The sequence below is a fragment of the Pan troglodytes genome, chromosome 23 (assembly GCF_028858775.2).
Source record: "Pan troglodytes isolate AG18354 chromosome 23, NHGRI_mPanTro3-v2.0_pri, whole genome shotgun sequence".
NCBI lineage: Eukaryota > Metazoa > Chordata > Mammalia > Primates > Hominidae > Pan > Pan troglodytes.
Genome location: NC_086016.1, coordinates 22,369,848 through 22,395,707, shown reverse-complemented (window position 1 = coordinate 22,395,707; position 25,860 = coordinate 22,369,848). Strand labels below are relative to the sequence as shown.

At 41.2% G+C, this 25,860-nt stretch overlaps 2 protein-coding genes and 1 long non-coding RNA gene across 4 annotated transcripts; 1 reads left to right on the top strand and 2 right to left on the bottom strand.

Annotated features, from left to right (window-relative positions):
- Positions 1-997: 997 nt before the first annotated feature.
- LOC134809687 (putative uncharacterized protein ENSP00000383309) lies at positions 998-2,418 on the bottom strand. The gene has a single exon (XM_063807809.1). The coding sequence runs from the start codon at positions 2,416-2,418 to the stop codon at positions 1,549-1,551; it is 870 nt and encodes a 289-aa protein (XP_063663879.1). The 3' UTR covers positions 998-1,548.
- On the bottom strand, positions 998-24,461 carry LOC112206746 (mucin-20). 2 transcript variants are annotated; one of them, XM_063807775.1, is made up of 8 exons: positions 24,339-24,461; positions 18,008-18,066; positions 17,515-17,539; positions 14,482-14,568; positions 9,506-9,571; positions 7,442-7,503; positions 6,943-6,976; positions 998-4,717 (listed from the first exon to the last, which is right to left on the bottom strand). In XM_063807775.1, exons 1-8 carry the CDS (start codon positions 24,364-24,366, stop codon positions 2,433-2,435), a joined length of 2,646 nt encoding a protein of 881 aa, XP_063663845.1. In that variant the 5' UTR covers positions 24,367-24,461; the 3' UTR covers positions 998-2,432. The 2 variants fall into 2 exon arrangements, 1 of the variants encoding a protein (XP_063663845.1); XR_010156000.1 differs by lacking the exons at positions 998-4,717; positions 6,943-6,976; positions 7,442-7,503; ... (1 more) ...; positions 14,482-14,568; positions 24,339-24,461 and adding an exon at positions 22,752-22,915 and having other exon boundaries at positions 17,352-17,539.
- LOC134809681 (uncharacterized) lies at positions 14,658-15,856 on the top strand. Its single transcript, XR_010156002.1, has 2 exons — positions 14,658-14,829; positions 15,547-15,856. It is a non-coding gene; the product is annotated as an uncharacterized LOC134809681 (long non-coding RNA).
- Positions 24,462-25,860: the final 1,399 nt, after the last annotated feature.

Here is a 25,860-nt window from a genome sequence, read left to right as displayed (position 1 = left end):
CATGGATTCCCCTGTTACTAACATGCTGATGGCTCACTGTCCGCCTCATCTCCAGCACTCACCCCACCACCCCATGTTTGCCTCACACGTCACACTCCAGGAATATTAAAGTACAGGTAGCTGCCAATCAGCCGTGCCCTCCATCTCCCGTCTGCTGTGCACATGCACTTCCTGGCCGTATTGTCCTCTCCTCATTTACCATCTAGGCCAACTCCCCACTCATGTTTTCATACTCATGGCCTTTTCCTATCCTGTGAAGCCTTTGCTGATTCACCCAGATTCGTAGGGGCTTCTTGTATGGTTTTCTTTTTTTCTTTTTTTTGACGGAGTCTCGCTCTGTTGCCGGGCTGGAGTGCAGTGGCACAATCTTGGCTCACTGCAACCTCCGCCTCCCAGGTTCAAGCGATTCTCCTGCCTCAGCCTCCTGAATAGCTGGGACTACAGGTGTGTGCCACCACGCCCAGCTGATTGTTTTTTGTATTTTTAGTAGAGACGGTGTTTCACGATGTTGGCCAGGATGGTCTCAGTCTCTTGACCTCATGATCCACCTGCCTCAGCCTCCCAAAGTGCTGGGATTACAGGCATGAGCCACCACACCTGGCCTTCTTATATGATTTTATTGCATTTGAGCATACCTCTTTTACGGTGAAGATCTTTTTTTAATTTAATTTTATTTTTAGAGATGGAGTCTTGCTTTGTTGCCCAGGCTGGAGCATTGTGATGTGATCATAGCTCACTGCAGCCTTGAACTCCTGGGCACAGGTGATCCTCCCACCTCAGCCTCCTGAATAGCCAGGACTACAGGCATGCGCCACCATGCTTGGCATATTTTAAAAAAATGTTTGTAGAGATGAGGTCTCGCTGTGTTGCCAGGCTTGTCTCAAACTACTGGGCTCAAGCCATCTGTATGGTGTCCTCATTAGTGATGTCGTGTACAACGTCCTCATCAGCGATGTCATATATAGCATCCTCATTAGCGATGTCGTATACAGTGTGCTCACTAGCAATGTCTTTTTTTATTATTATACTTTAAGTTTTAGGGTACATGTGCACATTGTGCAGGTTAGTTACATATGTATACATGTGCCATGCTGGTGTGCTGCACGCACTAACTCGTCATCTAGCATTAGGTATATCTCCCGATGCTATCCCTCCCACCCCCCACCCCACAACAGTCCCCAGAGTGTGATATTCCCCTTCCTGTGTCCATGTGATCTCATTGTTCAATTCCCACCTATGAGTGAGAATATGCAGTGTTTGGTTTTTTGTTCTTGCGATACTTACTAGCGATGTCTTATACGGTGTCCTCATTAGCGATGTCGTGTACAGCGTCCGCGTTAGCGTGCCTTGTCGGTATCATTAGCAATGTCGTATAAAGCGCCCTCATTGGTGATGTCTTGTACGGTGCCCTCATTAGCGATGTTGTGTACAGTGTCCTTGTTAGCGACGGCTTGTACGGTGTCCTCGTTAGCGATGTCGTATACAGCGTCCTCATTACCGATGCCTTGTATGGTGTCCTCATTAGCGATGTCCTGTACAGCGTCCTTGTTAGCGTGCCTTGTACGGTGTCATTAGCGATGTCATATACGGCATCCTCATTAGCGATGTCGTATACGGAGTCCTTGTTAGCGATGCTGTGTACGGCGTCCTCGTTAGCGACGCCCTGGACGGCGTCCTCGTTAGCGACGCCCTGGACGGCGACCTCGTTAGCGACGCCGTGGGCGGCGTCCTCGTTAGCGACGCCCTGGACGGGGTCCTCGTTAGCGACGCCGTGGACGGCGACCTCGTTAGCGACGCCGTGGACGGCATCCTCGTTAGCGACGCCCTGGGCGGCGACCTCGTTAGCGACGCCCTGGGCGGACTCATCGTTAGTGATGCCGTGGGCGGCGTCCTGCTTAGCGATGGCCTGGGCGGCCTCCTCGTTAGTGATGCCATGGGCAGCATCCTCAGCGATGCGGTTGGCGACGTCCTCGGTAGCGATGCCCTGGGCGGCGGCCTCGTTAGCGACGCCCTGGACGGCGTCCTCGATAGCGATGCCGTGGACGGCGACCTCGTTAGCGATGCCCTGGGCGGCGACCTCGTTAGCGATGCCGTGGGCGGCATCCGGCTTAGCGATCGCCTGGGCGGCATCCTCGTGAGCGACGCCGTGGAGGGCGTCCTCGTTAACGACGCCCTGGATGGCATCCTCGTTAGCGACGCCGTGGGCGGCATCCTCGTTAGCGACGCCGTGGGCGGCGACCTCGTTAGCGACGCCCTGGGCGGCGACCTCGTTAGCGACGCCGTGGACGGCGTCCTGCTTAGCGACGGTGTGGGCTGCATCCTCCTTAGCGACGCCGTGGGCGGCATCCTCCTTAGCGACGCCGTGGGCGGCGTCCTCCTTAGCGACGCCCTGGGTGGCGTCCTTGTTAGCGACGCCATGGGCAGCGACCTCATTAGCGATGCCGTGGCGTCCTCGTTAGCGATGCCGTGGGCGGCGTCCTGCTTAGCGATGCCCTGGGCAGCGACCTCGTTAGTGATGCCGCGGGCGGCGTCCGGCTTAGCGATCGCGTGGGCGGCATCCTCGTTAGCGACGCCGTGGGCGGCGTCCTCCTTAGCGACGCCGTCGTCGGCGTCCTCGGTAGTGACGCCATGGGCGGCGTCCTCGTTAGCGACACCGTGGGCAGCGACCTCTTTAGCAACGCCCTGGACGGCGTCCTCGATAGCGACGCCGTGGACGGCGACCTCGTTAGCGATGCCCTGGGCGGCGTCCTCGTTAGCGATGCCCTGGGCGGCGTCCTCGTTAGCGATGCCGTGGGCAGCGTCCTGCTTAGCGATCGCGTGGGCGGCGTCCTCGGTAGCGACGCCCTGGGCGGCATCTTCCGTAGCGACGCCGTGGGCGGCATCGTCGTTAGCGACGCCCTGGGCGGCGACCTCGTTAGCGACGCCGTCGACGGCGTCCTCGTTAGCGACGCCGTGGATGGCGTCCTCGTGTGCGATGCCCTGGACTTCGACCTCATCAGCGATACTCTGGGCGGCGTCCTCCTTAGCGATGCCGTCGGCGGCGTCCTCATTAGTGATGCCATAGGCGGCGTCCTCGTTCGCGATGCCCTGGACGGCGTCCTTGTGTGTGATACCCTAGACTTCGACCTCGTTAGCGACGCCGTGGGCGGCGTCCTCGTTAGCGACGCCGTGGGCGGCGACCTCTTTAGCGACGCCCTGGACGGCGTCCTCGTTAGCGACGCCGTGGACGGCGACCTCGTTAGCGACGCCCTGGGCGGCGACCTCGTTAGCGACGCCGTGGACGGCGTCCTCGTTAGCGACGCCGTGGACGGCGTCCTGCTTAGCGACGGTGTGGGCTGCGTCCTCAGCGACGCTGTGGGCGGCATCCTCCTTAGCGACGCCGTGGGCGGCGACCTCGTTAGCGATGCCGTGGCGTCCTCGTTAGTGATGCCGCGGGCGGCGTCCGGCTTAGCGATCGCGTGGGCGGCGTCCTCCTTAGCGATGCCGTGGACGGCGTCCTCGTTAGCGATGAGGTCGGCGACATCCTCGGTAGCGACGCCCTGGGCGGCGTCCTCGTTAGCGACGCCGTGGGCGGCGTCCTCCTTAGCGACGCCGTGGGCGGCATCGTCGTTAGCGACGCCCTGGGCGGCGACCTCGTTAGCGACGCTGTCGGCGGCGTCCTCATTAGCGACGCCGTGGAGGGCGTCCTCGTAAACGACGCCCTGTACGGCGACCTCGTTAGCGGCCCCGTGGACGGCGTCCTCGTTAGCGACGCCCTGGGCGGCGACCTCGTTAGTGACGCCATGGGCGGCGTCCTCGTTAGCGACGCCCTGGACGGCGACCTCGTTAGCGACGCCGTGGGCGGCATCCTCGTTAGCGACGCCGTGGGCGGCGACCTCTTTAGCGACGCCCTGGACGGCGTCCTCCTTAGCGACGCCCTGGACGGGGTCCCCGTTAGCGACGCCCTGGATGGGGTCCCCGTTAGCGACGCCGTGGACGGCGTCCCCGTTAGCGACGCCGTGGACGGCGACCTGGTTAGCGACGCCCTGGGCGGCGTCCTCGGTAGCGACGCCCTGGGCGGCGTCCTCGTTCGCGATGCCCTGGGCGGCGACCTCTTTAACGACGCCGTGGACGGCGACCTCGTTAGCGATGCCGTGGACGGCGACCTCGTTAGCGATGCCCTGGGCGGCGTCCTCGTGTGCGATGCCCTGGGCGGCGTCCTCCTTAGCGATGCCCTGGGCGGCATCCTCGTTTGCGATGCCCTGGGCGGCATCCTCGTTAGCGACGCCATAGGCGACGTCCTCGTTAGCGACGCCGTGGATGACGACCTCGTTAGCGACGCCGTGGGCGGCGTCCTCGTTAGCGACGGCGTGGGCGGCGTCCTCGTTAGCGACGCCCTGGGCGGCGACCTCGTTAGCGACGCCATGGGTGGCGTCCTCGTTAGCGATATTGTGGACAACGTCCTCGATATTGTGGACAGCGTCCTCGTTAACGATGCCCTGGGTGGCGTCCTCGTTAGCGATGTAGTGGACCACGTCCTCGTTATCGATGCTCTGGGCGGCGTCCTCGTTAGCGATGTCGTGGACGGCTTCCTCGTTAGCGATGCCCTGGGCGGCGTCCTCGTTTGCGATGCCCTGGATGGCGTCCTCGTTAGCGATGTCATATATGGCGTCCTCAGTAGCGATGTCATATACAGCGTCCTCATTAGCGATGTCGTGTACGGTGTCCTCATGGGGAGCTAGAAGAACACAGAGTTAAGGTCAGTGCCCTGGTGCTGGAGACTGTGAATCACCCAGGGGCTTGCTTGGTGTGATGCATGGAGGTGGCTGATCACAGCATGGGTCAAGCTGATGGTGGGACATACTCCCAGGTGGACCTGCACTAGTGAAGCTAAGGGATGTGGCTCAGAACACTTTCTGCTGTGGGAATCAGTTTCCAGGTTCAGGTATGCATTATCCGGTGAAATGGGGAAATATAAAAAAATAGAAATTGACAAATTCATGAAAAGCCTTCCATGAGTGCAAGTGTGATTTTTTTATCCACTTTACATTCAGTATGCATTCACACATACAAAATATTTTTACAAGAAATCAGAAATTTTAATTTTTGTCAGTTATGTTAAATCTAACTTAGCTGCCAACATAAAGATTCTATCTCATTTACTTGGTCTCGAGAAAATCTAGCACATAGTAAGTAGACCAAAATGTTTATTAAATGAAAACACAGAGCAGAGACAGGGGGGCTGCTAGGCAGACTGGGTTGCACCTGATTACCTGGATGATAATTAACTGCACAAAACCTCGGTCAAATTAATATTGAAACTGCCTTTTGCTTGGGCTCGTTTCCCTTGCGGAAGAAGGATGACCAAGAAGATGAACAGGAAAGAAATGAGAAACAGAGGCCTTTGCTTAGTAGCTAAAGGCCACCTTCTGTAACATGAAATAGTCTGCAAGTGGCCTTGAACTCTGCCGTGATTCAGTGACAGAGTTCCCTCATGTCTTCTACCCAGGTTGAAGTCCAGCAAAATTGCGACTGTCCTCTTTACAACTTGCGAGACCACACTGCTTCTGCATTTGCCTGTTGTATGTATGAGATTTACACTTGTTTTAAAGCAACATTTTGTTTCAGTTGGGCTGGTGGCCATACCCGGCACTAGCCAGTCAATAGTGAGATGGCTCCTCATGGAGGAGGCTTGGCTTGAGGCTGAGGGTCTTTAACCCACATATACAAGAGACTTGCCACTAAGGGATGGAAGCCAGGCTAATAACCAAGTGCCACACAGAGTTCCTATCTGTCCCTCCTCACCATTTTTGGCTGGCAGGATTTGAGCATTTTAGGGCTTGGGAAGATAGTATTACTAAATCTACTAAAATACATCACCCATCCTTATAGACTTTGGCCAGTTGCTGAGCAAATTAACTTCACAACTGAAGTGGGCCACACTGGCCTTTGTGGTCCCCCACTCCTCTTAGAATTTGTGAGCGTGGGGCCTACTGGAGGAGGGTGGGAGGTGGGAGGAGGGGGAGGATCAGGAAAAATAACTGATATTAGGCTCAATATATGGGTGATGCAATAATCTGTACAACAAACTCTCATGACACACATTTATATATGTAGCAAACCTGCACATCCTGCACATGTACCCCTGAACTTAAAAGTTAAAAAAAAAAAAAAAAAAGGATCGGTGAGCTGAGCCAAACACCTGGGGATCTTTGTGCTTTTGACACACTGATGACTATGCCTGTCCGTGGGGAGATGAGCCTATAACTGCCCTGGGTTGTGTGACCACGGAGGCCACTTTATGATGATGGGCAGTGTCTGGGGCCTTTTGGGCTCGGTGCTTTAGGGCTTATACATGAATGCTGGACTCCCTGTGTGGTGGTGAACACCCCATGACTAAGTGCATGTCAGCGTCAGCACTGGCCCACACTCCTGGGTTCATGTTTTCACTTTTTCATTCAGGAACTCGGGAGCTGGGGCCACTCCCTTGGCCCTTCAGGTTCTCCACCTGAGCAGTGGGGATAATAAGGCAGACCCGGGGATGACTCTAGTGAGGGTGGAGGAGTCACTGTACAGAGAGAGTAGAGCGGGGGTGGATTTTATTGTTAGAAGTGGACACTGGTGATTGGGTTGTATAAGTGGGAAATCTCTCCTGAGAAAACACACAGCCTCACCTGTACAGAAACACACACATTCACACCACACGATGCAGCCTCACACAAGACACCACCAATCCTCAAGCACCCAACTCAGCACCACCCAAAAGGGAGCACAGCTGCTTCCTCAAAATTTGGCCATAATTTTTCCCTGGGGAATTCAGGTTTTAAAAAAACACTTCCCCTATACTTATTCCTATCACAATCCCAGGATCAGGGAGGCTCTTCACATTGAAACCAGGCAAGGATGCCACACCTTTCTTGGCATCCAGATTGTTTTCTTGGCAAGTGATTCCAGAATACTTACTAGATTCACGCCTCAGAGGGGCCACCTGCACCACCTGCAATACAGAAACAAAGCTTTTTGAGGGGTATGTCATGTTGTGGATTGTTTGCACAAGGCTGTGTTTCTCTCAATGAATATTGAAAACTTGATCAGAAAGTGTAGTCAACTTCAAGGCCTCCAAAACAAGGGTAGGATACACACTGGAAAAGGCATCAGCTTCTGGACGGTGTATCTCTCAGGTCCACGTAGGTTGGCAAGTGCAAAATACTGAATCCAAGGAGAAGACATTGCTTCCAAGGACAAGGACCCCAAGGATACAGTCAACAACCTGAAGCCGTCATAGCTAAATGCCATTTTGGATTACATATCAGTTGCTAAGAGTCACTTCTTCCTCCCCCTCAGAAAACTGCATTTAATACCTGTCATGGACATTGTCATTTTTTCACATGTAAAGTCAGTTGAAAAAGAAAGACACCAAGAAAGGAACATTTCTATTTCAGAGAAAGCAAGGCAACCTTACCCTCGCGTTGACTGGCCTCTCTCCATCTCCTCTGTCCTTGTGAACTAGAGACTCCTCAGAGGCTAGGAGGACACAGAGCAACAGTTAGTCATAGATGCTTTTGTTCATGAGTTATTCAGGGAGCTCTGCTTAATGTGGACAACAGGACAGTGTGTGTGGATGTGTTTCATTAAAAGCACAGCTTGAGCTCCTGCTAGAAAATCTTCCCTCGTGGAAAGACAGGCAAGAACGAGGAGCTAAGGAGCAAGAAATAGAGTCCCTGGCATTTTGCTGATGGCAACTTAAGGCAATGGGAATGAGTCAGTCTACAAATGGTACTGAAGCACATGCTATAGTTTGATGAGAGTCCCACTGCTCACACTGTGAGGTTTGAAACCCAGCTAAATGGTTTTCTAAACCCTGTAAAAACAATATTAGCTTGCAGGATTTATGTCCCAAGACTACTTTTACCTCTGAGGATCCACAGTGGCTGTCACTGCAGTTATTATGTGTTTTAGCATTTTGCACTTGAATAAAAGCAAAGTTTAATAGACAGATTGGATTCAATTCTAGGCAAAACAGTCTATGGTATTTATTCACTAATCCTTTGTTATAACTGCTGATGGGAGAATTAGAAGTACTGAAATTATATCTTTTAAAATTAATGAAAGCATGATTATTAATCACACAATATTTTTTCATCCAGGCCTCCTTTTCTTTGTCATGCATGCATATTAATTGAGGATGGAGAATATCTATGCTTGTTCAGGCCAGCCAACATACGACAGTTTACTTCAAGAGAGGAGACATGGGTTGAATGCTGGTATGTTTTAACTCTGCAGCGCAAACAGTTGCAACAAGTGTGGTGAACTAATCACCAGATGGCCCTTTGCTGCCTTATTTGTCATTGTGCCTTACATGTAGCTTGCAGGATTTGATTACGCTTATGTTTTGTGGTGATCATACTTTCAACTATTCCTAAAATACTGCTTCAGTCTTATCTGTTTGGGGTCAACTGCTGAGGATTTCATACAAATTAATGAAGTTTGTGAATCTAAAGTTCTACACAAAGGTGGAAATATTTGCAAATCATTTATCTTGTAAGAGACTAAAATTTAGAATATTTTTAAATATATTTAAGATATATTCAAAAATCTACAGCAACCAACTAACTAAATAAAAATCAGACAACTCTTTAAAAATGGGCAAAAGACTTCAACATATATTTCCCTAAAGAAGATATAGCCACAGATAGTAGCACAGGAAAAGCTGCTCAGGATCATTAGTCATTAGGGAAATGCAAATGAAAAACACAAGCAGCCACCAATATACACCTACTAGGATGATTTAAAGGAAAATAAGTGTGAAGAAGGATGTAAAGAAATTGTAACCCCGATACATTGATGGTAGAAATGGATAAAGTTGCAGCCACTGTGAAAAACAGTCTGCAGTGGCTCAGAAGGTTAAATATAGAACCCCTGTTGGACCCAGGAACTCTACTCTTAGGTACCCCAAAGAATAGAGAACAGAAATCAAACAGATGTTTGTATACTAATGTTTATAGCATCACTTTTCACAGGAGCCAAAAGGTGGAAATAATCCAACCATCAGTGAACAAATGAATGTAATAAAAGCAAGGTGGTCTGCATGCAATGCTACATCATCCATCTGTAAAAAACGAACATAATTTTGATAGATGATACAACATGGGTGGACATTGAGAACATTATGCTTAGTGAAATAAGCCAGACACAAAAGGAATATATTGTATAATTGTAATGACATGAAGTGCCTAGAATAGTCAAATTCATACAAGAGAAAGTGGGATAGGAATCACCATGGGCTGGAAATAGGGGGAAGGTGCTATATTGCTTATTGTGGACAAGGTTTTGTAAGAAATCATCAAAATTGTGGGTGTAGATAGTGGTGTTGGTTATGCAACCCTGTGAATATATTGAATGCCACGGAGTGCACACTTTGGTTAAAAGGTTCAAATGATAAATAATGTGTTATATATATTTCCCCACGATAGAAAACATGCACAGCCAAGCCCAGATGCCAGTCTTGTTAGCTGCCTTCCTTTACCTTCAAGAGTGGGCTGAAGCTTGTCCAGTCTTTCAAGGTTGCTGAAGACTGTATGATGGAAGTCATCTGCATTGGGAAAGAAATTAATGGAGAGAGGAGAAAACTTGAGAATCCACACTACTCACCCTGCAGGGCCAAGAACTCTGTCTCCCATGCATTGCTGACCTGTCTCAGTATTTCCTGTGACCACCTCCTTTTTCAACTGAAGACTTTGCACCTGAAGGGGTTGCCAGGTTTTTCACCTCGGCCCTTGTCAGGACTGATCCTCTCAACTACTGACCATTTCACCTCCATTCATGTCCATGCCACATCAGGCTGTGTTGTCTAGATGGAATGAATCCACCCCAAATGTCCCTTTCTGGAGGAAGCCACCATTATGCTGTACCTCCAAGCATAATGGTACGTCCACACACACCAAGGCACCTCGCTCATGCAAGGTGTGTGTCCTCTAACAAAGTTTCACGCTCTAAACCCAGATAACTTGAAACCCAAGTTCTGTTGATTCCCCTACTTTGGGTGCTCCATAGATGCTCATTTGTCTACTAAACACTGCCCCAGGCAATTAAATATTCCGAAGTGACCAGCAGAATTTTTATGTTAATTCTGACATTGCGTTGTTAGTACAAGTGTTTTTCCCCCTTGAAATTTATGTCTTTGTTACTGATAAATGTAACTGATAATGCTTTTTTCAGCTATGCTGCCAAGCATATTTATATAAAAATATACTCAGATTGTTTTCAGAATTTGACAAAGATGATAGCAACAACGATAATCTCATTTGTTTTATACTAATCTTTATGTGTTACTTTCATCATTTCTTACATATTGGGGCCTACCATACATTGTACGGTGAAATTAGTGCTATGCATCATGGTAGGAATATAAATTGGCAAAAGTAATTTAGAAAATAGTTCTCTTGTTTCTTAAAAAAATTAGGCTGGGTGTGGTGGCTCATGCCTATAATCCCAGCACTTTGGGAGGCAGAGGTGGGTGGATCACCTGAGGCTAGGAGTTTGAGACCAGCCTGACCAACACAGCAAAATCCTGTCTCTACTGAAAATACAAAAATTATCCAGGCGTGGTGGTGTGTTCCAGTTGTCCCAGCTACTCGGGAGGTTGAGGCACGAGAATTGCTTAAACCTGGGAGGTGGAGGTTCCAGTGAGCCGAGATTGTGCCACTGCACTCCAGCCTGGGTCTCAGAAAAAAAAAATTTTTTTTTTGACCAAAATGTCATTATGCATTACATGACTGTATATGAATGCTCAAAGCTACATCACTCATCAAAGAAAATAACAAAATAATTAAATGTCCATTAACTGATAAATGAATAAACACTATCTGTATGAATAAACACAGCAGACTATGAAGGAAAACACATGACCAGCACGTGCTAACACGTCAATTAACTTCAAACATAGTATGCTAAATGAAGGAAGTCAGATTCCAAATATATATATATATGTCCATTTCTATAAAGCAAGCGGGAAATTTATGGAGATGGAATGTCACAGCAGTATTGCTTAGGGCTGGAGATGGGAGTGGGGATTAACTGCCAGTGCGCAAGAGAGAACTTGGGTGAGGGAAACATATTTAAATTAGATCGTGGTGTTGGGTGCACACAGTATCAATTTAATAAAGCATCAAATTGTAGACCTTTTCAGTGGGCAAACTTTATGGTGGGTTCACACCCAATATAGGTGTTAAAAATAAATTAATGTTACAGAAATTCTTGTCGGGTTTTTAACAAGCCAAGAGATATGCTGTTAAAGCAGCATTAATTCAAATGGTTGTCACAGGTCACTTAAAGTTAATCAGATAGTTGTCCTACAAATATAGGGTGAATGTTATTCATGAATTTCCTGCATCTATTGCAATAATCACATTTTTTTCCATTAAACTCTTGAGGTAGCTAATTTTATTTATTGCATTTTCAATGTTAATCTACTATTTCATATATTGACATTAACTCACATTAGTCAGAATTTACAGTATTTTAAAATATCACAGAATTTAATTTACCTTATCTGGTTTTGGTTTCAAGACTATACTAGCCATTTCATTTAATTGTACATGTAGGGTATTCTAATTTATGGAAAACTATTACATCTTCCTTGATTTTTTTTTTTTTTTTTAGAAATTACTTCTAGGGATCTATATGGTAGAGTCCATGGAGAATTGTTTTAATTCTTCATTCATGTCTTCAGTGGGTATAGGATTGGTCATATTGGTCATAGTTTTCTGCTCGGATTTCAATAAGAAACTTGTGGAAGAACCTGAAGGGTGGGATCTTTGAGGGAGCCTAAGACAGAGCAAGACAAGCTAAGAAGGAGGGCAGTGCCACAGCGGAACTGCCGTTGATGCCCCCTCGCCTAGATTGCGGAAGAGACATCCAGCTGTAGACACTGAGGTGCAGGAAAACAATGGAGCACCATCAGAGAAAGCAGTGCCCAGGAACAAGGAGGCACTGATGGTGGCAAGGGGCAAAGACAGCTGCCACGAGGCTGTTCACATGAGGGTCTCAGGCTGCATAGACACCCACACCAGCTGAGGGGTCCTGGTTTTCATAAAGTGTGTGTCTCAGCCAGGCCACCAACAAGCAGTTCACAAACAGTAGTAATACGACACTTTCCAAAGACCTTACTTGAGTAACACAGTGATCCTCACAAATTTCCAATCAGGATGGTCGCACAGCTCCTCCTGCTTTAGGACTCAGAGCCTGCCCGTGGTCACAGTGGGTAGGTGCAGACTCTGAAGATGCACTTTGGTCAGAGATCCCGCTGAACTCTGTCTACTGAGGACCTCTGTCCTGTCTGCTGACCACCGGTCAGAGGTGCAGGCTGCAGTGGGGAGTAAGAATGCCACCTTCTCAATGTTGGGAAAACTCCCTGCCAGAACTGAGAATGGCCCTTTCTAAGCAGAAGGCAAGCTCAGACTAAAGAAGGAGGCCGAACGCATCAGGTTGGCAGATTGCCAAAGATTCACTCAGGGAGAGCCCACATCCTGGGCCATCTTGGGTGGTGGCAAGATGAGGTAGACGACTGCTTTTGCAACACATACCTGACAACAAAAAATCAACAACTGTAAAAGAGCCACAAAATCCCCAAATATTTGCAAATTAGCAATGCACTTTTAAATAACTCATGGGTTAAAGAAGAAGTCTCAATAGAAAATTAAAAATACTTTTAACTACATTAAAAGAAAATGTGACTTGGCAAGATTTCTGGATGTAGCAAAAGCAGTCCTTAGAGGGAAATCTATAGCATTGGATGCAATATACTAAAAATCACAAGACCTAAAATCAGTAATATCATGTTTCAATTAGGGAACTATAGAAAATAGAGGAATGCAATGGAAAGCAAGTAAAAGTAATAAACAACATCACAGAAATCAATAAAATTAAAACACTGAAACCATCAGAAAATCAATAAAACCAAAAGCTGGTTCTTTGATATGCTCATTACAATGAATGAATTGATATGCAGGCTAACCAAGAAAAAGAAGATAACACAAATGACCAATTTCAGAAATAAAAGAGGAGCCATCTCTACTGAACTGTTAGGCATTAAAAGGAATATCATGAACAGTTCTATGACCGCAGTTTGATAACCTCAGTGAAATGTATCAATTCCTTGAAAGGCAATCTTCCCAAGGTCATGCTAGGATCCTAATTTGAATAAACTTATGTCTATTAAATAAGTTGAATTCACATTAAGAGCATTCTGAAAAAGAAAGCACCAGGCCCAGATGGTTTCTCTCATGAAATCTACCAAATTCTTCAACAGGTGAATAAAAAGACAAAAATTCTTTTAATGCAATATTATTTGGTGATTTAATGTGCCATTTTTTGCCATTAAGGCATAAAAAAGACATGAAAGCAGCTAAAGCGTACATCAATTTAGTGCAATAAATTCATCTGAAAAAACTACATAATATATGATTCCAACTATATGACATTCTGGAAAAGGCAAAGCTGAAGCGGTAGTAAAAATATTAATAGTTGCCAAGGTTTCTGGAGAAAGAGGACAGAGATTAATGAGAAGAGAGGATTTTTAGGGAAGTGAACATTTTCTTTATGAGACCATAAGGGTGAACATAATGTTTTAAATATTTCAAAATTCATATATATGTATAACAGAAAGAATGAACATTATGCAAATGTAGACTTCAGATAATAATGTGTCAATATTTTCTCATTATTCTAGCAAATGTACCACAGTAATGTAAGATGTTACTAATAGGTGAAATTAGGAAGTGAGGGTGAGGAGACAGAATAATATGGGAACTTCGTGTATTATATACTCAATTTTTATTTGTTTGTTTGTTTATTTATTTATTTATTTATTTATTTATTTTGAGATGGAGTTTCACTCTTGTCACCCAGGCTGGAGTGCAATGGCATGATCTTGGCTCACTGCAACCTCTGCCTCCTGGGTTCAAGCGATTCTCCTGCCTCAGCCTCCTGAGTAGCTGGGATTACAGGCACCTGCCACCACACCCGGCTAATTTTTTTGTATTTTTAGTAGAGATGGGGTTTCACCATGTTGGCCAGGCTGGTCTCCAACTCCTGACCTCAGATGATCCGCCTGCCTTGGCCTCGTAAAGTGCTGGGATTATAAGTGTGAGCCACCACGCCCGGCCATATGCTCAGTTTTTATGTCAATTTAAAACTCTCTAAAGAAATATATTAATTGAAAAATAATAATATAGCACCACTCTTTCAGGGAGATCTATGCTTATGTTTAACAACCAGGTAAGTTCTAGACATTAGCTTGAAACATTGTCTATCATTCAACATGAACCAAAATTGACTTTTAAGTAGATATTTACTTTTGTGGTGGTAGCAATATTTACTGACCAGGCAAATTAGAATCCTGACACATTAAAAAATATGGCTTAGTCTCTTACATATGGGACACTGAATACTCCCCGCAATTGCAATTCTTGAATCAACTTAATTAATGAACTTCCACAGTACCTTCTTGTGGGTACCTCTTCTTCTTTACCCGGGAGCCATGAGGTCTCCTACACTGGTTGGTGTGCACAGCATATCTTCTTGTATTCTCTATTAGAGAAGATGCTGGCTAATGCATTTACAATAGATAGGGCTGTTGACATCTTGCTGACAGAAGACCAGAGGGAAAATAGTGATAATCTGTTCTAAGTTTAAACTTATGATCCTTTTCTTTACAGGCTTCCAAGCAGAGCCCACTGAATCAAAGTTGGGTTTCAGGAAGATCACGGAGTTCAGTGAGCACTCAACACCTCTATCAGACAGACTGCGTGGGCAGTGCCTTCCTGGAGAGGAGAACACAGCAGGATGACTGTGAGTGCAGGGCTGGTGCAGAGTGGGGGCCCGGATTCAAATTCCACTAAGCCATGTGGACCTGGCAAGCTCATGTCCTCCCTCTGCCCTCAGTTCTCTGCACTGTCATAATGTAATTTTAGCAATACTTTTTAGGCCCTATTTAGGCCCTACTTCTTAGTATCACAGTACAGGGCTAAAAAATCACTAAATACAGGAAAACCTTACAGAGGACTGGTACTTCAGTAATGTTCTCTAAGTGTTTACTACATGCCAGGAGGAATAAGCTGGACACTTAGCAGTGGCGGAATATGGAGGGGGAACTTGGATGGCTCTGGGGCAGTGGAGCATGCTTTCCTGTTCGGCTTTTCCGTGGGCATGATGCCTTATGGTTTATGGAGAACATCAGCCCTGCAGGGGGTGCAGAGGAGGGGCTGTGGCTGAGATTTTACACTTGAGGGTGCTGACATTCAGAGATGATAAGTGACGAGCAGAACCTCAACCCCGCTGAGTGAAGGAGCTGAGATGGGAAATGTATTTGGTTCCCTAGAGAGAGAGATTCCTGAAAAACTGCCACCTCTTCATCACGCCCTGTGCCAGAGACCCAAGAGACCCCTCACTGTCTTTCTCCAGTCCTCCTAGCCCAAGGTGTGTGGGTGGACAAAGGTGATGCTCCGGAGGAAATGCCTGAGATAAGGACAGGTCCTTAATGATAAAGAATTCTCCTTTCTCTTTCAGATCCTTGACCTCCCAGTATGACAGCTTAAAGGCTGTCATCTCTGTGGCCTGCCTCCCCTTTCCCTTCACCCTGCCAGCTGCCTCTCAGTGACTGTCTCCTCCAGTGACTACACTGAGGGACCAGGGACTGCTTGCCTCCCGAGGCTGCTCAGACCTTCCGACACTGCAAAATGATTGTCAAAAGATGGGTCTGCAAAGAGTAACTTCCCTTCCACTGATCAAACCTGAATTTGCAAGCTACTGTGAATTAACTGGAAAAGTGGCCATGTGGGCTGGTGCTTTGGTGATTTAATGAATTAAGTCTGCAAGCCCCACTGCCTCCTTGACTATTGATCAGAGCTGCCTGCAATAAGGTCTGGCTAAGAATGGGCAGTGGCTGCACCAGCTCTGGGTAAAATTTGACCTAAAATGACCAATCTCATTCACTAACCTCACCATAGTCTTATGGGTTCAATGGACCCGTCCAATCCTTTGCTCTGTTCTCTCCATCACCTTCCTGTGTAATTTTCCTCCACCATGCACATAATAGAAACATGGCACAGGGGAGCTAATCACCTCTTTTATCCCCCACTTCAGGCTCACACATAAGTTTATAGTAAAAGCCTTTTCAAATGACTGCTTTAACTGCTGCTACAGCATGTGTCATCAGTTGAATGGAATCTGTCATGTGACTTTAAGCAACCCTTTGTTGAGAGACAAGATTCAATACTAGGGACAGTATTCTAGTGTACTACGTCATTGATTTTATGTTATGAAGATCATCATTTATTGAAAATGTATAAATAATGAAGCCCAGCCTTACTCTTCAATGCTGTGTGTGTAAATCCACTGAGTGTGCTGATCCCCATGCTTGTACCCACCTGCTAACACAGAAAGGGTCCATTCAGAAGGCAGGCACAGCTCCAGCACTGAGGCTGTCCACACCAGCTTCACAAGACAGTTGCCACAAGGATGACGGATACCCAGATAACAACCAAATGGTAATTTGAGTACTTAATGGTCATGATCCCTAAAGTGTGTAGCTCAGAGGGCTTGTGGTGATAACTCCATCAAGACTCTAAAGCATCTCCCCAATTCTTATTGGACTTGATCCATGTCTTGAGGAGACCCAGCTATGACACGCAGGCACCACATTGTCCTACTTAGTGCCTCCCTTAGTGTTTCAGAACCTGTGATTTGATCAGAAACATGGGCTTTCTATGTTGGGTTCACACTAAGGACTATGTGACACCTGCAGGAAGATGTCTACATAGCTACCTGGATTATGAGATCATGAGGCTCTCTTATGTGAGGGATGGCGTTTGGGATCTCTGCAGGCGTGGGTAATTCCAGGCATAGAGGGTGCTGGAACTCCCTTGCATGGTGAATAGTGATCTCTTCACTGGCTGATAAATAGAGGTTGTAGTTCAGGCCTTCAACATTAGCACCGTATGAGTAAACATTTTGACTCTTCACTATGCAGCAAGTGAACCAGGGCACATTTATTTATGTGGCTTAGTTTCTCCATCTGGCATGTGGGCTCAATAAACAAGCTCACAACATATGGGCATGATGATGATGAGGTGTGAACTAATGTAAGTAAAGTATGTGGTCTGATTTGTTAAATTAAGAAAAATGGCACTGAGAGTTGTGCTGGGTAAACACAACATTTTTTTCCTGGGGGAAACACACATAGACACACATTCACAAGCAAATCATGCAGACGTGCACACAGACCACCTCACCCCACCCCCGCCCTAATACACACATACCCACACACAACCTAACGTGAACACATTCCCAGAAACTATACATAGATAAAAAGAGTATGTCACCTGGAAAACCAGTTTCCTTTACTATACCCCACATCCTCATTCCCACCAGATGTCTTGGATCATGGAGGCTCTCCAGACAAAAGCCAGCAGTTAAGCTCCAGATTTCCTATAGAATCCTTTTCTAACAACCAGTGAGTGATTCCAGAATATGTACCATTGAATGTGCTCCCTGAAGTCACCTGTAATTAGAGAAGGAAAACACTCTGAGAATCAGGCTATGCTATGGATGGCTCACACAGGTCTTTTGTTCACTTGGAAACTCTGGGTAACCAAGATTGGAAATAAGGTTCAAGTCAAAAGCCCCAACTCTAGAGTAGAGTTCCCTTAGGAAAGCACAGGAGCTTTTCTTGAAGAATGTTTCTGTCTAGGTAATTTTTGAGTAGCAATTGCAGAATTCTTATCTAAAGTGGAAAGCTTGTTCCTGAAGAAAACATCCCTTAACACGCAGTGTACTATCTGACACTGCCAATTTTGCACGTCCTCTGGAATCAGGTGTCAGTTGGTAAAATACACCTCCTCCATCCTCAAGGAAATATTATCTAACATCTATAATGTAGTGGATAATTTTCCCATAGCTGATATCAACTGAAAAATAAAGGATCCAAGAAAACAACATTTACATCTTAGGCAAAGACAGGCTACTTTACCTTGGTAGTAGAGGAGGGCTCCCTTTTCACATGCTTTTTGGAAGGCTTCTTCGAGTCACCTAGGGGATGTGGAGGGACACAGCATGGCTGTCAGTTCACTGGCAGTGCTACTCATGAATGACTCAGGGACTGGAACTTAGGGGTGTGCCTGGTTAACAAGCATGGAATGAGCTTCTCCTGGACCATCTTCTTCATGGACCAAGGAAGGCAAAGAAAGAGCAGCAAGGAAATGAGAGTAGAGCCCTTGGCTTTCCAGGTAATGGCAAATGAAGCAACGTGAAATAATCAAACTCCAAATGAACAAATGCTAAAATACATGCTAGGATTCAACCACAGCATCCTGTCACTTCTTCAGACCCTTTAAAAGCCCAGCAGGACTGCCACTACCTTCTTGACATCTACCAAGTCCCTTTCAACCTCCACAGACCCACATACACTGCTACTGCATTTATCATGGAGGGTATAGGATTCTGCCTTGTTTATGTGTGAATTTTTTAAAAACTAGATTTAATACCATGCACCAGCATTAATTATATTTATTTCTTTTCTTGGTTATGAAAATAATCAGCCAGGCATAGTGGCTCCCACCTGTAATCCCAGCAGTTTGGAAGGTGGAGGTGGGCGGATCATTTGAGGTCAGGAGTTCGAGACCAGCCTGACCAACATGGTACAACCCCATCTCAACTAAAAAAAAAAAAAACCCAGCTACTCAGGAGGCTGAGGCAGGACAATCCCTTGAACCTGGAGGCAGAGATTGCAGTGAGCTGAGATTGCACCACTGCACTCCAGCCTGGGTGACAGAGACTTCATCTCAAAAAATAAAAAAATAAAAAATCAGGCCAGGTGTGGTGGCTCACACCTGTAATCTCAGCACTTTGGGAGGCCGAGGCGGGTGGATCATGAGGTCAGAAGATTGAGACCATCCTGGCTAACAGAGTGAAACCCCGTCTCTACTAAAAACACAAAAACTTTGCCAGGCGTGGTGGCACGTGCCTGTAGTCCCAGCTACTTGGGAGGCTGAGGCAGGAGAATCGCTTGAACACAGGAGGCAGAGGTTGCAGTGAGCTGAGATCATGCCACTGCACTCCAGCCTGGGCAACAGCGCAAGACTCTGTCTCAAAAAAAAAAAAACCTCCGCTAAAAATAATCAATTATTAAAGATTAGAAAATACTGAAATACTTATATTTTAAAATAACCACTATAACCATACATTTTCCGTTCAGTCTTCCTTTGCCCTGTGTTTGCAGTCATCATGTGAGGGGCTGCCTATGTTCAGCCCAGGCAACCCACAGCGAGAGAGGGCAGAGCGGGGAGATGGCCCCTGGTGAGCACTGAGGCTCTTCAAACCAGCTGCCGAGGGAGTTGCAAGCAGGGTGATACATGAGGCTCATTATTTAGTGGTATTTTGTGTTCTTACTTGTCTTGTCCCCAGGTTGTGTAGCTCACAGACTTTTTTTTTTTTTTAACATTTCTTTAGGGGTCATTTGAAGTTCATAACGCCATCAAACATCAGTACAGGGTCTTCCCATTATTTACCGGCTTTGGGATATGTGCTGAGGAGTGGCCGCGCACTGAAGGAATGTGACCGGTTGTCCCAAGTGTTGTCCTCCAACTCAAAATCCGCAACCAGTTCAAAAGCATTTGGGCTTTTATGTGCCTTTCACATAAAGACTATGACACATCTAAGCTATTCATGTACTAATACCTGCCCTGAGCTGTGTGACCACAGACACCACCCTATAATGTGGCCAGTGTGTAGGAACTCTACAGGCTCAGATCATTCCAGACATACATGCAGATGTTGGAACTCCCTTGCACAGTGACTCATGATCCCAAGGCTGAGTGCTGAGGGCAGGTCAGTAGTTCAGAGCCTCAGCATTGGGGCTGTATGCTTGGGTTCCCATCTTGGCTCTCTTGCTGAGGGGCTCATAAGCTTGGGCATATTCATCTCTGTCTTTTTCTACCCAGCGAAAGGTGATAGTAAATCAATCATGCCATTTGTTTGTGGTGATGGCCGAATGATTTGATGTAGGTAAAGTGTACAGTATAAGTGCTCATGAGGCTTAATTATAAGTGAAATGTGTTGCTTTAGATTTCACAGCTTAATAAGGCTCAGAGGCTTATTGACGGCCAGGATTCTGAACTCCCAAGTCATTGTTCTATGACATACACCTGCTTGGCCTAAAACCGACCACTTTATCATAATGCAGACCCAGTTTTGAAAGAAGCAGATAAAGTTGTCAAAAGTACTGTGTCTGCCTCAGCGCACACTCAGTGCGCTCCACACAAAGGGCATCACCATCTGCCACAATGGCCCAGTGGCCTGGCTGGCACAGACAGTGGCAGAGCAAAGGGCAAGAGATCCCTAATCCCATCACTATGGTCGATAGGGCATCATAGACATTCCAGGGTGAAGGCACTATCCACACTGTGAGGTCCAACTGCTGCCATGCAGACAGGTGTGCTTTTACATGTACATGAAGGTCATTGAAGGCTCAGTGTTTTGTTTCAAAAACTGAATCCCAAGCCCACACATTATTATGCTGTGCTTCTTAAAACAAGTTATGAGATGGGAAATAGGGCACCCCCAAATATATATATATATATATAATTATACATAATATAATATATATAATTATATATAATATAATATATAATATATGTAATTTCTTTTTACATCCTGCATCCTTATATCACATATAATATATCGTATATAATATAATAATATATAATTGTTATATATAATGTAATAATATATAATTATCTATAATATAATAATATATAATTATTATATATAATATAATAATATATAATTATTATATATAATATTATAATATATAATTATTATATATAATATAATATGTAACAATATATAATTATTATATATAATATAATAATATATAATTATTATATATAATATAATAATATATAATTATTATATATAATATAATAATATATAATTATTATATATAATATAATAAAATATAATTATTATATATAATATAATGATATATAATTATTATATATAATATAATAATATATAATAATATGTAATTATTATAGATAATATAATAATATATAATTATTATATATAATATAATAATATATAATAATATATAATTATTATATATAATATAATAATATATAATAATATATAATTATTATATATAATATAATAATATATAATAATATATAATTATTATATATAATATAATAATATATAATAATATATAATTATTATATATAATATAATAATATATAATTGTTATATATAATATACTAATATATAATATATAATTATCATATATATTATATATAATTATATGTATAATATTATATATAATATAATGATATATAATGTATATTATATATAATATATATTATATAATACATTATATATAATATATATTACATATAATATTTTGTATAATATATCATATATATGATACATAATATATCATAACATAATATATATTATAATATAATATAATATATAGTATATTATATGTATGTAATATCATATATAATATACTATATTTATATAATATCATATATAATATTATATAATAATATCATATATAATATTATATTATATGATCATATAATATATAATATATTATGATATCTAATATAATATAATATAATTATATATAATATATATCTTATATGATATATTATATATCTTATATGATATATAATATATCACATATTATATATTATGTATCATAGATAATATACATCACAGATTATATATAATATATATCATAGACTACATATAATATATATCATAGATTATATATAATATATATCATAGATTATATATAATATATATCATAGATTATATATAATATATATCATAGATTATATATAATAAATGATATATATTATGTATAATCTATGATATATAATATATACTAAATGATATATATTAGATCATATATAATATAATATTTATATATTATATCATATAATATTATATATTATATCATATATAATATTATATATTATATATTATATCATATATAATATTATATATTATATATTATGTATTATTATATAACATATTATATATTGTATAATATATATTATATATTATATAATACATTATATGTCATATAATATAATATATAAGTCATATTATCTATTATATATAGTATATATTATAAGTCATATTATATATCATATATAATATATATTATAAGTCATATTATATATTATATACATAATATAAATATATATAATTTATTTTTAGACAGAGTCTTGTTCTGTTGCACAGGCTGGGGTGCAATGGCGCCATCTTGGCTCACTGAAACCTCTGCCTCACGGGTTCAAGCGATTGTCCTGCCTCAGCCTCCCAGGTACCTGGGACTACACCACACTGGGACTACACCAGCTGCCACCATGCCAGCCTAATTTTTTGTATTTTTCGTAGAGACAGGGTTTCACTGTATTGGGCAGGATGGTCTTGATCTCCACACCTTGTGATCCTCTTGCCTTGGCCTCCCAAAGTGCTGGGATTACAGGCCTGAGCCAAGATACATAGTTTTTAAATGAAAAAAAATTTCAAAGGTACTCTGCTTGGTACAATAATCAAATATATAAATTGAGGAATAAAACATAACCATGAAACATATTTATAACTGCATATGGAAAATACAGAGGATAATTTTTTAAATAACATATTTTGAAAGCATTAACTAGTAACTTGAAAAGATCACATTTGACAGGGCAGTATGAACATACCTTGAATGCAGCCACACAGGTTCCCCACAAGAAAAATCAAAATCAGGGAAAATGAAACCACAAAGGTTCAATCTGCTCTGACCTTTGAAAAACTCAGCACAGATAGTGGCACTTAGGACCAAAGGCAGGAGATCCCTAATCCCATCACCATGGCGATAGGGCATAAACATTCCAGGGTGAAGGCACAATCCACACTGTGAGGTCCAACTGCTGCCATGCAGACAGGTGTGCTTTTAGATATACAGGAAGGTCATTGAAGGCTCACTGTTTTGTTTCAAAAACTGAATCCTAAGCCCACACATTATCATGCTGTGCTTCTTAAAATAAGTTATGAGATGGGAAATAGGGCACCCCCAAATATATATATGTATATATAATATAATATATATAATATATATAACATATCTATAATTTCCTTTTACATCCTTCATCCTTATATTATATATAATTATTATATATGTATAATAATTATATATAATACATATTATATATTATATAATATATGATATATATTATATAATATATAACATATATTATATAATACATGATATAATATATATTATATAATATTATATATGTATCATATATTATATATGTATCATATATTATATGTTATATATTATATAATTTATATTATATATATTATATATATTATATAATAGATATATTATATCTATTATAAAATATATAATATAACATATATATTATATATGATACATATTATGTAATATATGATATATATTATATGTAATATATGATATATTATGTAATGTATATATTATATATAACATATATTATATTTAATGTATATAATATATTATAATATATAATATGTAAAATATATTATATATGTCATATAATATAATATATATTATATGTCATATAAGATATATTATATACCTAATGTATTTATTATATATTATATATTATATATGTTATATATTATGTATATAATATATAATATATATAATGTGACATATAATAGATATGATATATAATTGTATATCATATATTATATATTATATATTGTATATCATATATTATATAATATATAATATATATAATATACATTATATATATAATTTTTTTTTTTAAGACAGAGTCTTGTTCTGTTGCACAGGCTGGAGTGCAATGGCGCCATCTTGGCTCACTGCAACCTCTGCCTCACGGGTTCAAGCGATTGTCCTGCCTCAGCCTCCCAGGTACCTGGGACTACACCACACTGGGACTACACCAGCTGCCACCATGCCAGGCTAATTTTTTGTATTTTTGGTAGAGACAGGGTTTTACTGTATTGGGCAGGATGGTCTTGATATCCTCACCTTGTGATCCTCTTGCCTTGGCCTCCCAAAGTGCTGGGATTACAGGCCTGAGCCAAGATACATATTTTTTAAATGAAAAAAAATTTCAAAGGTACTCTGCTTGGTACAATAATCAAATATATAAATTGAGGAATAAAACATAACCATGAAACATATTTATAACTGCATATGGAAAATACAGAGGATAATTTTTTAAATAACATATTTTGAAAGCATTAACTAGTAATTTGAAAAGATCGCATTTGACAGGCCAGTATGAACATACCTTGAATGCAGCCACACAGGTTCCCCATAAGAAAAATCAAAATCAGGGAAAATGAAACCACAAAGGTTCAATCTGCTCTGACCTTTGAAAAACTCGGCACAGACAGTGGCACTTAGGACCAAGGGCAGGAGATCCCTAATCCCATCACCATGGCGATAGGGCATAAACATTCCAGGGTGAAGGCACAATCCACACTGTGAGGTCCAACTGCTGCCATGCAGACAGGTGTGCTTTTACATGTACAGGAAGGTCATTGAAGGCTCAGTGTTTTGTTTCAAAAACTGAATCCCAAGCCCACACATTATTATGCTGTGCTTCTTAAAATAAGTTATGAGATGGGAAATAGGGCACCCCCAAATATATATATATATAATCTAATATATATAATATATATAACATATATATAATTTCCATTTACATCCTGCATCCTTATATTATATATAATATATCATATATAATATAATATATATAATTATATATAATATATCATATATAATATAATATATATAATTATATATAATGATTATATATAGTATAATCTATATAATTATATATAATATAATATATATAATTATATATAATTATATAATTATGTATATTATTTTATGTGATATATAATTATATATAATTATATAATTATGTATATTATTATATGTGTAATATAATAATATATAATTATATGTAATATAATAATATATAATATACAATATATAATATATTGATATTATTATATATAATATATTGTATTATATATTATATAATATACTATAATACATAATATATATTATATATAATATATCATAATATATTACATATTATATATAATATATCATAATATATTACATATTATATAAAATATATATAATATATATTATATATAATATTATATAAAATTATATAATATATAATATTATATAAAATTATATAATATATAATATTATATAAAATTATATAATATATAATATAATATATGATATATTATGATATATATAATATAATATAATATATCATTATACATAATATAATATAATTATATAGAATATAATATAATATACATTATATATCATGTATTATATATAATATATATCATGTATTATATATAATATATATCGTTTATTATATAATACATATGATATATAATATATATCATATATTATATATTATATATAGTATATATCATATATATCATATATATAATCATATATCATATATATTATATATACTATATATCATATATTAAGTTTGGGGATAGCCCAGAATTATATATGGATTTTCAACTGCACAGGAGCTGGTCCCCTAACCCTTGCACTGTTCAAGGATCAACAGTATTTACAATACTATATATTTTATTCATATTTTAGAGTGTAGTACTTCTCATTTAAAAAAGTTAACTATAAAACTATAAAGGTCTTTCAGGAGTTCTTCCAGAAGAAAGCCTTGTTATCATAGAAAATGACAGCTGCATGTATGTTATTGCCACTGAAGACCCTGAAGACCTTTCACTGGGACAAGATTTGGGGAT